The sequence below is a fragment of the Perna viridis genome, chromosome 4 (assembly GCF_037379345.1).
Source record: "Perna viridis isolate PV_CMFRI_1.1 ecotype Kerala chromosome 4, ASM3737934v1, whole genome shotgun sequence".
NCBI lineage: Eukaryota > Metazoa > Mollusca > Bivalvia > Mytilida > Mytilidae > Perna > Perna viridis.
The window spans coordinates 43,878,564-43,894,528 of NC_142448.1; the positions used below are offsets into that span (position 1 = coordinate 43,878,564).

Sequence of the window (15,965 nt, forward strand, 5' to 3'; positions counted from 1 at the left end):
ATTGGTTCCAGTACACAGAACTCACCAGAACTATCTGGACTCCTATTGTACCATCTTGGAGCACCTTCACTGGACCCTTGGACCATGTGTTGGCACCCTGGTAGTTCATCTCCCTCAGTACACTGGATAGGGGTATGGATAATTGGTAATGTCTTTGATCTGTGTAGTTGTCTTTTCTTGTTACTGAAAAAATAAATAGAGAATTAAGATTATTTGGAGGCATCTCTTCTCATCATTGGAAAATCAGTGAAACTAATGAAAACGTCAACAACTATCATGTTTTGTGAATGGTCCATAGACCCTTTCATCTGAAATGTAGAGTAGCCTCTGCGATGCCCAATATAATGCTTCTGTGAGGAAAGTTCTCTTGCTCTACCCCAAACCTTAACCTGGCAGAAGTATATGTCAGGAATGCTCATCACACAGTGAAGAAAAACAAGATCTGTTCAAGGAATTCCCTTTGCCTATTTTCGAAGATGTTAGTTCCTTGATAAAGGACGATCTCTGGGGATCCTATTTTATCTTATACATTTAACAGCAAAACTGAGTTAAAGTTAACATGATGTACTTTACAAAAAATTAATGTTTAAAAATATTTTTAAAAATGTTAAAAATATCCAACTCAGTCATTCGTGTCAAACCGAGAAAGGAGAGACATTGTAAAAGTTGCAATGAAAAGCAATATACTAAATTTCAGAGTATTCCATTTAATCAAAGTTGAGAAGACCTAACAGAATGACAGATGGGTAAATAATGAACAGACAAGGAGGTAATTGCAATAAAGCTGCCACTCTTATAAGCCAGGGGTGTATTAAGTGAATTCTCTGACACCATGGTAAAAATTACAAAAATTCCTTACCGTAATTTACATGTATTTCAACTTCAATTTAAATTGTGTGGAAGACAAATTGACAAATGGATGTACTACAGCCAGATGCAATGAATTTTAGTAATAAAATTGCCCAAAAATGTCTAAAGAAATAATCAAAAATGAAAGTCTGTTGAACAAATAGGAATATAAGGGGAAAAACTGGGAAGTTGGAAACCACCGCAACAGTCCTGACTTGGCACAGGCATTTCCAATAGAAATGGTAGATTAAATCAGGTTTTGTAGTGCTAGATACCAGTAATATGAATTCTTTCTGTCTCCAGTTTGTTTGGAGGAAATGAAAGGCAAACTATGATAAAATAGTTTCTCATATATTCCATTTGGTAATTTAAACGAACTCATAGAACTGAATACTTTATCAGTTAAACAAACCCTTATAATACTTTATCAGTCTCCCTTGCATATATACTGTACCAGTATTTATAAGCAAATTATTTTTGAAATTTTAACTGCTATGTCATAATAATTGTTTTACCTTCTTTCAAATTGGTAACTTGTAGATATTCCAGAACCCATGTTTTAAATACACAGTTATAAAAGTAAATATTTGAAGTTACATAACTTGAAGATATCCAAAACATTTTCATATATCCATTTCATAGTATAAAAAACAAGTCCCAACATCATGTTAAAATAATAAGGGTTTGTTTATCACAAGTTACCATCTGAGATGTCAATTCATTATAAAGAATTGTATATTTCAGAAATTTAATATTCAGAATTGTAACAATGCTCTTCTTATGACGATACAAAACCATATTGTTTACATGCAAAATTAGGCTTTAAATACGATTTTGGTCCACAAAATTTAATTAAAATTTCAAATATTTACTTTGAATTCCATTCAATGATATATTAAAAATTTTAAATAGTTTGTTGAAATTGATTTCCTGTATTTAGTCATCAATTTCATTGTTGTTTAATTAACTATGATTTCAACAAAGTGATAATGAGGTTTCAATAATGAAATGAAAGTTTCAAATAAAATGTCACCATTGATTGGATGTGTCAAGAGAAAGATATTCAAGATCTAACTTTTTTTCAAAAATTAAACTTTCATACCTGCCTCCCAAAAGAAAAAAGTCAAAATTTTTAGAGAAAATCGAAAATGTTTAAAGTTCTTAATAATGTCGAAGATACTTTTTTTACAATGTGGAAATTTATTGTTTGAGGTATTATCAATTTTTCATGGTTAATACCACAAATTTAACCTCCTTGCAAAATGCAAACTTTTCATTGAAAACTTTCTCCTAATGAAATCCTCAAAATACAAATCCAGAAAGTATAAAAAAATTTGTCAAACTTCATAAATGGATACCCAAGAATAAAAGTTACCTTTACAGTAAAAAATTTTGTAAATAACAAAAAAAATGCAATCTGGCATTTTTTCTTAAAACACAGCATTGTGATACCATAAAATTTTTATGACTGCCAACAATAAATGGCTTGAATTGTGCAATTGAATCAGATTCTCTTAAAATATTGCATCATAAAAAACATTCAAGTACTTTGTTTAACCTCACTAATATCAAATAAAATTTTGTATGATAAAAAAAAAACATGGCTAGAAATTTACAAAAGAAGCAGTTGTGCTGATTGTTGTATTGCAAAAAAAATCTCTGGCTTACCTGGTCTCTTTCCTAAATGAAGTTCTTATCCTTTGCAATAATGGAACATTCAGAAACCCAAACATTTTTTTGCATACAAGGGTTTTAACCTTGTACTATTGAAACATTATGCTCATTTCCACTGTGGTAGTTTGTAACAGCACTGAACGGTACTGAGAAGTCTACTATAAAGACTGTATCAACTTAATAACAGTGGAACACAGATAAACTTCTTTCCAGTCTTGTGTGAAAGTTTGGAACATTATTGCACAATCCAAAATCATACTTTCTCTTCTTTTTTTCGAATTTGCAGTAATTATAGTGCAGTCTAACATCTTACTATATGCAATACAGTTAGTTACAATGCTGCACAGTCCAGAAATATACTGCAAAATACTGACAAGTTAGTGACAGAACTGCACAGTCCATAGAATACACTGCAAACAACTGACAAATTATGATAGTAACAGTACTGCATAGTCATTACTTAACTAAAATCAACTGTCAAAATGAAGACAGTACTAAACTGCAATCTAATGACAAGTTAGTAACAGTACTGGACAGTCCGCAAATACACTGCCAAACACTGACAAGGGACAGTACTACAAAGTCTGCAAATAAACTGCAATTTACTGACAAGTAATTAACAGTACTGCACAGACCACGAATAAACTGTAAACCACTGACAAGTTCATAACAGTTCAAGACATACATAGAAACAATTGCACACAGTTATGGCAACATTTCATTAATAACCAATATAGTATGAAAAGTCAATGCTTCCACAAGTTCCTTATCAACATAAAAGCGCTTTTATAACTTTTAAGCACAATCCTATTTAAACACTTAATGAATGGAAGGAGACAAAATAAATTACTATTTCTGCAACACAAATAACATTGTAATCTACTTAAGGCCACTTTTTCTTTTTATTGATAACTTCCTTCTTTTGAGGTAATTCTCACTTGTTTTGAGGTGAAACATCAATTTATTAATCCTATTTTCGGCATGTAGCAAAAAATTATGAAATTACCGCAAAACTCTTGAGTAAACTTCCTGACTACTTTTCACCAACTTTCAATAAGAGAATGTCAAAAAAGACATCAAAACTCGCAATTCACAGTTTTCTTAATTAACGTAACAAATTCTCAGAGGATAAACATTGTGTAATCTCTTGACATCAACTTTTCACTTTGAAGATCAAACATTGAATTCCATCACAGTGAAAAAGATCGAGTATAGGCCACTAGCTGAATATTAGATAAAATATCAGCCCATTCATCAAACATTAATTATAGGCTGTTCTTTGAGGCTGACGGGAATTCTATTTGTTAACTGAATTAGGACGATCTAATGTGGAGAACAAATGTCCACTCTGACTTCTGGGAAATCCACAAATATTCCAGTACTTTAAAGTCGTATGTAGAGTTGAAGGTTTTTCTGTAGGGATTCTAAACTTAAATGGGAGAAGTCTTGACCATAGTTGAAAGAAGTAAAAATAAACTGAGATTGAATTAGATGAATTCTCTATACCATTCATTGTCTTCAAAACAGGGGACAGAAATGCAATGTCAACTGAAGTTCAAGTACAGAATTCATACAAAACACTCAAAAACAAGCCAAATTGTCATAGTTAAGTAAAATCTGGTTGAATATTTAATATTGCCATTTAGTACATTGAGAGTATTGGAAACCAGAAATTGAACTGTAAATCCAGAGATAAAGACTAGACAAAGAAAACAGATACATACAACAACAAATATGAAACAACCAAAATAAAACTAACACAGAATTAAAAGTTATGAGCAACATGGACTCCACTAAAACCCGGTAGGTGGACCTGGTGCACTGATATTGTGAACTGTATGTCTTATTGACAGAGGGATTTTTTCACTTATGGCCAAAAAAAATTGTTTTGCTTCCTGCTACCAGGGAGATAATTTTATTATTCAAAAATATTGTACATTGAGTTATTGGAGAAACAATTTAGCCTTTATCAGTGCTTGAGCTGAAATGGTCATAAATTATTTAGGGTAGGCAAAAAAATACTATGATAGGTAGCAGGAAACAGACATATTATTTTTTTGGGTCTTAGACACTAGGTCAGTTTACATATATTGAAAATTGAAAAGTTATTGCAATGCTCTTTTACTTCTTGCAAAAAAATGTGACTACCTTTGTATTATGAAATTTTTTAACATTATTTATCAACACTGCAAAAATCAGAATTTTTTTTGCTTTAGTCACAAATTCGCAATCAATAATAACTCTGTGTTCTAGTCAGACAATTTTTATAAACAAATACTGAAGCAGTTTCAGAACACGTTAAAAACCAAACCCATAGTAATTAAAAGCATAATAGCAAAAACCCTTCGGTACTTGTACACAGGAAAAAATGCAGCTTATGTTTACAACCAAAAGGGAAATATTTGGTATTGTACTTAAAACGAAACATACATAAAATCCTCTAAATAAAGTGGCAAAACTTTTTGTTTGATAAAATAGCTTTATTTGAGCATAGTTCAAAGGCTTTGTACATGATGACTATAATTTATGTTACATGTATTAAAAAAAAAACAAAAAAAAACATGAATTTTGTCATGGATCTGTAAAGTTTTCACAAATGGGTCAGAAATGAATCTAGTTTGATATTATCTGAAGTTGTTTAATTTCAACAAATACCAAAAGAGCCTTGGCAAGTTCATTCTATTTGTTGTTGACAAAATTAAACAACAGATGATATCATGCAATATACAATTATAGACAAAATGTGAAACCATTTCTTTTTTTAGTCAGTTCAATGACATGGATTTTGTCATGACAAGAACACATGACAATAATGAATACTTTGCAATGCAACACATAGTAAGCAATAAATCTGATCAGCCAATAGAAAAACAGAAAATTGAAATCAATGTGCTGAATTGACCAATCAAACACCTCAATATTTTTGACAGCTTTGATCTTATATTCCAACAGGAGTGCAGAGGATAGGTAAGGTATTTTTTAAATTTTCGATGACAGCTTTAATAAAAGAAAATGGGCATGCAATGACTATTTTGCAAAGTACAAGAACCCATCCATATTGCTGACCCAATGCAAAATGGTTACACAATTAACTCCTGATACTGCACCTAAATAAGTAAAAAATAAAAAACAAAAAACAAAAAACAAAAAAAAAACATTAGGTGTGAGATGATTGGTTACTTAATATTCTACAAAAGCACAGTCCAATGCATTTTACATAAGACTCATGAAACTTGAAGAAAATATTATCCCATTTTCTGATAAAAGTGGACTAATTTCACTCAAAAGACATCATGCAATATACAATTATAGACAAAATGTGAAACCATTTCTTTTTTTAGTCAGTTCAATGACATGGATTTTGTCATGACAAGAACACATGACAATAATGAATACTTTGCAATGCAACACATAGTAAGCAATAAATCTGATCAGCCAATAGAAAAACAGAAAATTGAAATCAATGTGCTGAATTGACCAATCAAACACCTCAACATTTTTGACAGCTTTGATCTTATATTCCAACAGGAGTGCAGAGGATAGGTAAGGTATTTTTTAAATTTTCGATGATAGCTTTAATAAAAGAAAATGGGCATTGGTTACTTAATATTCTACAAAAGCACAGTCCAATGCATTTTACATAAGACTCATGAAACTTGAAGAAAATATTATCCCATTTTCTGATAAAATTGGACTAATTTCACTCAAAAGACATTTCAGAACCAGATGTGTAATGTATGGCATATGCATGAAGCAACAGCTACTACACATCTTTGAAGGTCAAATACCCAAGTTATATTATTCTCACAAAGATAAAATATAATTCTAATTGTCAACCATTTCACTTAAAACCATTGATTTTCAAAAAATATATTCTCATAATTCTTCAAACAATTTGATTATATTTAATTTAAAATATAAAATAAACACGATATTTTCTTCAAACACAATTGCAAAATAAAAAAAAACCATTCACTTCAGGAAAGATTGGTAAACCTTTAATCTCAATTATTTTCATTTTATGAAATTCTTTGTTGAATTAATAAAAAAAAAATAAAAATTGAATAGAGTTACCTCCCTTTGAACACTACATGCTGTATGCTCTTTAAACATTAATCAATTAAAGATTTCATTACAACTTTATGTTGAATTAACAAACAAAATAAAACAAATAGTAAAATCAAAGTTGGCTCTAATGGTAAGACTTAATGGGATATCTTTTAAAAATGTTTAAAGCAAACAAAAAAAACAAAAAACAAAAAACAAAACAAAACCCCCCAAAAAAGAAAAAAAACAAACAAACAAAAACATTGAAATAATAATCTACTGATAAATAAGAGATTTAAATGTCAACATTTCCTTACATCAGTTTATTTTTAATTCCTACTCATTTTGACATTTTTTTCTCCAAAATTTTCTTTAACTGATGAAAATGTCAAACTACTAGAAAATTTTGCATGGATTTCAAACATTCCCAAAATAATGTATGTCTCAAGTTTTCAAATTCTCTAAAACTATTGCCTAAATATCCAAAGACAGTTTATTTATTGTATATTGTCTGATCTTCTAACATAATGATCTAATGCATCCTACCTTTCAGAAGATTTTGAAATCCACCTCACCAATGAACACAAAATCTGCCATTTTAATTTTTGTCCATCTGCAACCATATCAGATTTATTTGCAGTACAACTACTTCGATATTAAACTTTCAACAAATATTTGGTACTTGGTATTTTCGATTCTACGATACCAATCTATAACGGTAAAGGTTCCAACAGTACTAACGATTATATTTTTATAGTTTCACTGAGAACCAAAATTTTGTCTTTTTCTTTGAACTTTGCTAAAACTCACTGTTGTCAATTAGCAGACTTCTAAATTTAAACAATCATATATCATCCCTAAGAACTGGTAAATATTAGCTGAGTTACTATTTAACTGCAATTACGTTAATACCAGGTAGAACGACTGAATCTACTTAATGGCTGTCAAGAAACGATCTTAAAGAATGGATGTGAGACATACCACCACATATACAACGGAAGCTCAATTTTCCCATCCTCAATTCACGAACTATTAGATATATATCGCAAAAAAATTGTGAAATTACGATATGATCATCGGTGACGTATGTTCAGAAAACAAATTATTGCCACGGAATCCAATAATACTCCATACAAATCTCATTAATAGTACTTTTGTAGTGGTCACATAAACAAATAAAGACTTCACATAGAATAAAATTGCAGTAATCAACGATATTTGTTTGACAAATTTTGGATTGTAATCCAATATCTACCATCAATTGAGTTCAAAACACATGAGAACTTTGATACAAAAGAAATTAATAACTTATTTTCAAACTTATTCCATGTAAATGTCCCCAAGGTATTACTCATATATAAAAATAGTCTCCTGAGGTGATATTTATACCAAAATCACTTAAAGTTTCATCAACTGGAGATTTTGTAGTTTGAGAACCATAGAATACAAAACACAAAAAGGATAATCAAGGGAACCAAGGTTATAGTGGTAATCAAAGAGTAATCAAGGGAACCAAGGATATAGCAGTAATCAAAAGAATGTAATCCAGGGACAAATACCAGACATGGAAAACAGACAAACACAACAAAGAACATAAAGTAACTAAAATCATACATACAAAGTAACAAAAGCAAATGAGCAACTCGGACTCCACTAAAAACTGGGAGCATGGTCCAGGTGCACCGGTAGGGTAAGCGTCCTCTGCTTTTCTAGAAACATCTGCCAAGTTGCCCATAAAAAGTCAAGTCCAGGGTAGACGAAAGAGGAAAGGAAAAATTAACTAAAATTGTCAGAGCCATTGAAATATGTAGACTTCATAATTACATCTTTATTTGCATGCACTTACCATATATATAATTATAACCAAGAGTAATAAAAAAATTGCCCACTCCCTGAAAAGCAACAAGATCAATCTAAAACTTATGTTGGAACAGATGTACAAACTAAGAACTATCCATTAACCTTCTCAACTTGATTACAAGAGCATAACTGTTATTTTGTTTTTTTTATTTCAAATATATGTGCATATTGACAAGATTGCTATGCGTAGCCATGTGTCCCCAACTGCCGTAAAAAAAGTTTAAGTGCAAAAGTCAACTCCTGTAATATTTGTCCAATCTAAATGGCAGCAAAATATGATCATTTACCTGTGGTGACTAACAATCCCACAAAATTGGACAAATACTATAGAGTGATTTCTGAGGAGTTGTGTCTGATGAACGGATGCAGAGACGTTCTGACACAAAGACACTGATATTTCTATGTCACCTTCCACATTGCAGCAGGGGACAAAAAATATGTACTTAATATAGGCTAGAAACATAAGATATTAGTGGAGAAGAAAATTTCATAAGGCCAGTAAAGTAATCATGTTTAATATCTTATCAAAACTTGGAATAAATCTTGATATATGCATATCACTGAAATTAAATTAAAGATAAATGAAATTCACTGGATACTTCAAACAAACAAACAAAAAAATTAATCTTTTTTTTTTTTTTTTTTTGGTAACATACCCTTTATTTCTAAAAATATGCTAGAAAATAAACAACAAAATAATGCCAATCCTGCGACCAAAAGCAGCAAAGTACAGATCACATTCATCCAATTAAAAAGTTACAGGTGAGGGAGTTATTACGTGTAAACATGCCGACCCTCTTGTTTACTTGTTTGCATGAACGAGATTTTCCCAGATTCTCAGAAATCTTGCACCCGAAACAGATTATTAAATCAATCATTTTTTGTTGAAACATTAGTATTTATAGATAAAATTTAATATTATCATGAGAGCTTTCCAATATTAAATCACTCCCAATAGAAGTTTACATAAAACATATGGCATTATTTTGATCCGAGTTCCATTTACGCAACAACTTCAAGCAATTAACAATACTTAACTGGATTGAGAACAAACACATCTTCTAACAATATTTCCTCTGTGTTGTGAATAATTAAAAGTTTTAAAAATCATGATGAATTTTGACAGACAATCGAGTTGAAGGAAAGTTTAGATCTGGCAAATGTTATTAAATCAATACCAGAAAATAAGGAACACCCATCATAAATTGTTTCAAGGCTGTCTTCAAAATGAAATGAAACAAGAAAATTGCTCCATTCAATATTGATGCTCAGCTAAACCTCATCCTGGTAAAACTATATATTGCAATATACAGTTAAACCTGTCTTAGTGACCACCCGTATTCAACAATAACCCATCTTAAGGAGGTAGACCTAACGATTATATTCAGGCTCTTTATATCTACCTAATGTAAGCCTCAAAGTAACTTGGATTGATTTCCTTCTGTTTCAAATGAAAGCTTGAAAGGCTTTGGTGAAATTGAATATGATATAAACATAACACTGATTTCATGAGTTTTGTCCCTTACAATACGTCTACATCCTTAAAACACTAAGAATTTTACTTCCAATGCAATTAAGTGCTTTGATGTAAAAAAAAAAAAACCTTTATCAAGAGACTATACTTTGAATCTTGCCTAAACCAAACCCTTTTTGGACTTTACAAAGTGTTCAGTTTATAGAGGTGTTTGTTTTACCTAGGTTCAAGTAAACTGAAATTGATATACAGGTCCTTAAAAAGTGTCTGGTTTAGACAGGTTTTTGAAATTATTCAGGGTTTAATTGAGGGAGATTTTACAGTACATCACTCTGAATACTTAAACTACCAATAATAAAATTCAGATCTTTCAATTAAAGACTGCTAATAGCATCTAATAGCTATAGACAAAGAATAACATTATTTTTCCTTTTAAAATAATTATGTCATCCACCTCACTGTGAAAATTGGCCAACTAACCTGATTTCCTGGAAAAAGACAGAATTGGAAACAAGTCCCCTAAAGCTTTCAATAACTTTTTAATGCATTCAACTAGAAAATTCAAATGAGAAATTTGTTTTAAATCTTAGCAGAGACATGGAAAATTGGATCAGAGAGGAAATTCATCATTATCAACAACATCGAAAGCCTCTATTTCGTGTATCATTACATAGTTATCGAACACGACAACTATATATATGCATTTGACTGTTGACGTCAAATGAATTTTTTTCTTGTATAGTTCCTCAACCCTTTTCTTCATTAAAGTCCAGAAATAGCGATGAGATTTTCCTCATCAGAGAGTTACAAGGCAAAAAGCCATGCTTTAAAACATTGATTACAAAAATAATTTGTTTATACATCGTATTCATCTTTGCCACAATATAATCTATCGCTAATCACCATTTTAGGCGATTTTTCAATCAAAGATCCATGGAAATCATATTATTTGTTTTTCCCAAAGGAATCTGATTATTTTAGCATTCCTGTTAGCACTCCCTTGTTAAGCCAGTCTGTACAATGTCATTTGTCACATAAGTTTACTTTTAATTGTTCTTTTTATATACCTTACCATGAAATAGTTGTTGACTCCCCATGAATTCAATAAAGAAATATCTCTTTTGGCTTCATGTTTAAGAAATTTTATTTCTGCAAACCATTTAAGTATCAGTCTTTATAAAAATCATGTAGGAGGTGATTCATGCATATCAAAAACCCACACAACTTGCCTTTATTTCTAATTAATTAAAGAACGGCTAAAGAGCAAGTAACTGTTCTAAGTTTGTAATTCTGTTGTTGCACTTTTGAGATAAATATTATATAGATTGTGAATGAAATTGGTACTTTGCAAGAGTTACCCTTCTCGATTTTGTTTGATTTTATTGAAAATATATAGTTTTCTCAAAAATACAGACCAGGCTTGGATTTCATGAAAAATCTCACATTGAGATTTTCCACTAATAATTGAGTTTTCCCTTAAATCTTCAATTTCCAGTAATTTGATTGGTCCAAATTAGAGTGGAGGCAAAATTTGAGAAAAATCAGAGTTATGTATTTTTTATGACACCTGATCCTATTTACAGAAATGACTTAAGATACATAAAGATATGTTGTCCCAAAAAGTATTGATTGTTTGGTGTTTAGCATGTTTTTTTCTGTACCATAAATCATTATACTGACTGGTACTCAATATCAAGAAAATAAAATTGATGTAGAATGAAATGAAATGGGATACTTTTAGACACTGTTCCACAGACTTTTAATAGCGAACCAAAGTTTATCATTTTTTTCTAAATTTTACACAAAATAAACAAAATTTTTCAAACCAGGAATCGGAAAGACTTTCCAGAACACCTGCTGTATGCTCAGGTTAGAAAGTTCAGACATTCACTTCCAAATTCTCTAAGGCATTTCTGATAGAACAAGTTTGGACTATTCATGTTTCAGACCCCTACTACCATAGTCTGTAATCATCAGTTTTTTGGGGTTTTATTTTAGAAGGGTGCAAAAAATTGCAATGTATCAAATATGCCTCCATGGTCCACAAAGTTAAAGATTCGTGAGTTGACAATATTGAGTATTCCAATTTTATATTCCCTAAAAAGGCAGTTTTCAAGAATAAATTAATAGGTCAATTTCATAAATGAAATATATTGTGCCTGATAAGGTTATCTTCCCATCTAATGTCAAGGCCATTGTTTGATACTAGATTAATTCTTTATCTAATCAGTCTGATCATTTGACACAACATATATTAATTACAAGCCTCAGTTTTCCTCATCTACAAATCTACAACTGACTTGGTATAAGTCCAGCCATATTTGTTTTTTTAAATCTTCATACCATTCCTAACAAATATGTATTCACTATCCATCTGTTGTACAACAGATAAAAAGTGAATAGTTAAAGGGACAACTATTTGATTCTAAGAGGGAGTCAGGCAATAGTACATCGACAGTGCAATAGATCGCCCTGTCCTGAACAAATTTTGAAAATAGAGAAAAATATGTGTATATTTAATAAACAAGATAAAACCTTTTAATTAGGTAATAAAGTAATATATGCACTAAAAGTATCTAAAACCGTTAAAACGTCACCTGTGCAATAAAATTCTGAGCACTAATCATTGGAATATTTGTATTCAGCATTTTACAACAATCTCATGTAAGCATCAAAGTAACTTGGATTGCAGATTTCATTCTGTTTCAAATGAAAGCTTGATAGGTTTTGACAAAATTGAAAATGATATAAACATATCACTGATTTCAAGAGTTGTGTCCCTTACCATTTGTCTAGCTCCTTAATTTAGAAAATAATGAAGATATATACAAAAGAAAAGGGCAACTTGGTTCATTTTTAGAAGATACAGTAAAACCTGTATAAAACGAAGCAGTTTTGGTCTTTAAAATTTGTTCTGTTTAAACAGGTTTTCAGTTTACAAAGGTAAAAAACACATTTTAACTGATATGAAGGACTCAAAAAAGTGTCTGGTTTAGACAGGATTCAATGTATTTTATTTCTTTATTAGGAACTTTAATCTAAAACTATTTGATGAAAATAATTACAACTGATACTATTATAAGATAATTGGCTTCAATCAAAGGCTACTGGCAGGTGCTACCATTTACGGGCGAAATGAACCATTGATTCTTTAGAAATGGACAAGAATTACGGGGAAATGGAGTTTCCCCTTATGTAATACATGATAAAATCTATATTTCCTACAATGCTGCACAGAAAATGAATATATGCCTTAGATTGCTTGATGGCATAAGTGCTGCTTCGAAAATTTTTATTGACATGCAATTCATTGCATTTGTACTTGCAAGAAATTTTAAAGTGTGTAAAATGTTTTTTTTTATTTTTTTTTTTTATTGTTATTCAAGGAGAGATGATAAAACTAAACCCTATTTTCGTGTTAAAAGTACAATTACTTTTTTTCATGTAAATAAAGCACAATTGCTGTGTAAATATATACCAAGAAAAGAATGCAAGAATTCACATTAACAAAGATAAACAAAACAAAACCCACATAAGACCATAGGTATCTACCAATTACAATGGGGGAAAAAAAACGTCATTCTGTTTCAAACCTATTTTATTAACCTCCCAAAAGTAATTTCACACATTCTTTAGCTCATGAAAAATACTCAATTGTTTGGAACTCCATTGGCAAGAATAACCTTTATCAATCCAATGAAATTGTTATTTGTCATTAATTAACAAATGAAAAAACCCCCCCCAAAAAATTTTTTCTTAAAAATAAAAAATAAAAAAAAAAAATAAAAAAAAAAGAGAAAAATTATGAGGGATTTTACATTTTCAAGGGCAAGCAAAAAAGAGAAACTTACGTTTTCTTTTCTTTTTCAGTGTTCTTTTCCTTCCTTTTATTCTGAACAGTCATTAAAAGTGACGTTACGACCATTTCGGCTTGTTTCCAGGCTTTCCATTTTTTATAAACACGTTGCCACAATAAACTCATGTTTTGTTATAATGATGATTAATTCCTTATTACCAATATAATTACTCATACACTAAATCATAACATTAGTGCGCAGTACCATACAAAAATAAATTTGTCATTTTTTTCTGAAAAAGGGATTTATTTTCCAACTTGAAGATGCTTATATTCTAATTATCCAAGCTACATTCACACATTGATGTGTTACTTTCCATTAATGTACAGAATCTGATTAAGAACTCAGTTCCTTCATTCATCAAAACGCTCTGAAGACCATGACAAATCAAATTCATATTGATTTAATGTAATGCCACAATTTTGTTCCCTGTTTGTAGACTGGTCCTTAAAGATCAACCTGGTTCTGTAAAGACCCCTGGTGGACAAGACAGCGATACCTTTCAGCACTGATTGGATAAATTTTATCCGAGCCACTAATAGCCTTAAGTGAAGGCTGTCAGCTTTCATAAAGAGTACCTAAGTAACAATAACATGATATAAATCAATCAAATTGCATTAGACATTTTTTTTTCTTCTTTTCATGTAGAAAAATCTCCCAATTAGTAATTTTTTTTTCAGCTTTTGTTCTGCTACTGTAGTAAATAAAGATTCTATATCTAATAGCTGTATATTACAGTTCCCTTCTAAGTATTCTCATTATCACAACTTCAGAAAGTTTTATCTATTGACAATACCGTTTTGACATTTTTCGCCAGAGATTTAATAACCATAGCAAAGTATTATATATCTGCTATCTTCTATTGTCTGTGATCATCTGCTTATAAAACTCAGGTAATAAAACATTGCTGATGCTAAAGAATAGTTATGGCAAAATCGAAAAATTATCTGGACCAAAATGACATCATAACTCGAAAATGTTGTTTTGCCTCAACTTCACTGCACTGAGTCTTATATAGACAACTTCATCGCATAAACTGAAGAGAAAAAAATCTTGTAACAATACGCAAACAAATCGAGCACTTGTACTTTCATCTAACTAATTAATGACCTTCTTATCGTAGACATAAAAGTCCCACTGCATTTGTTGATGAATTATTGAAGATTGTGCAATTCCACCAGGGAAGGTAGTTTGAGGATAACAAGAACAATTCTCCCAAGGGGCATGCAACTCTTTAAAAAACGATAAATATTATTCATTGCAAAGTGCAGAATCAAAAGTACTCAATACAGCTACTACAAAAGCCAGGTGAATGATTTTAATGAGTTTCTGCACTAATAGACACAGTTGAACACCAACAATACAATTTTCTGAAATTCTGTCTAAAATTTGTACTTTTATCCATTCCCATTGTGAGGTTATTTTCTAACACCTAAATGAATATGTAAGGTTGATCTCGGTTCAGTATCTTTGAGATCCAAATTATACACCCAAATAAGTAATGGCTTTGGGTGAAAAAATCAAATTAAGCAAAAATATATATCTTCCCATTAAAGTTGGGGGAAACATTTTCCCTCAAAAGCAATTTATTGACATGTCTGCCTCTATATAATTACTACCTCTGTAAATTCTGACGATATTTTCTTATGTACTGTGCATGCACATTTTATACAGTCACGTTTTTTTTTTTTTAAGCCTCGTTAAAACTTGACAAATGAGGGCGCTTCCTGCACTGATATTAGTAGGCATAACAGCACACTCTGACGGTGATATGATCTAAACACGAAGAAGTAGACTAATGGATTAAACAGCTATTTATCTAATCACTCAATTTTACAACTGATTATAAAATAATCATTTCACATAGCCATGAAACTAAAATGTATTTTTTTTTTCAGCATGAAGAACTGTCTTGCAGTACAGACAGTAATGTATTCATAAAGGATATATATTGAATAAATGGTTATTGAACGAAAACCATTCTTTGGTTCTAGATCTGAGGGGAGGATTACAGCTATGTACCTAACAACTTATACAATATTAGGCTAATAAAATATGATTTAAGTAAAATGAAATTTCCAGATGCTTTCAGAATTGGTGAGTTCAATAAAGGATTATAAAAGTATTGATCAACATTGTAGAAATTATAATGTCTTCAGCAGAAAATAATTCAAAGCAATTTAAGTTGATGACACTAATTAATA

General features: G+C 30.6%; 1 protein-coding gene and 1 long non-coding RNA gene across 5 annotated transcripts in view; one reads left to right on the forward strand and one right to left on the reverse strand.

Annotated features, from left to right (window-relative positions):
• LOC148620207 (ankyrin repeat and fibronectin type-III domain-containing protein 1-like) overlaps positions 1-15,965 on the reverse strand; it is a 208,995-nt gene that overhangs the window by 66,893 nt on the left and 126,137 nt on the right. For 3 of the 4 annotated variants that reach the window (XM_088580895.1, XM_088580893.1, XM_088580896.1), the window contains exon 4: positions 26-183. In XM_088580895.1, the coding sequence (XP_088437021.1) occupies positions 26-183 (158 nt within the window). Of the gene's footprint in view, positions 1-25; positions 184-1,364; positions 1,504-15,965 lie in introns of those variants that run through there. The other variant, XM_088580897.1, reaches the window with a different exon arrangement.
• Positions 14,035-15,834, forward strand: LOC148620209 (uncharacterized). The gene is made up of 3 exons (XR_015921743.1): positions 14,035-14,343; positions 14,885-15,069; positions 15,660-15,834. It is a non-coding gene; the product is annotated as an uncharacterized LOC148620209 (long non-coding RNA).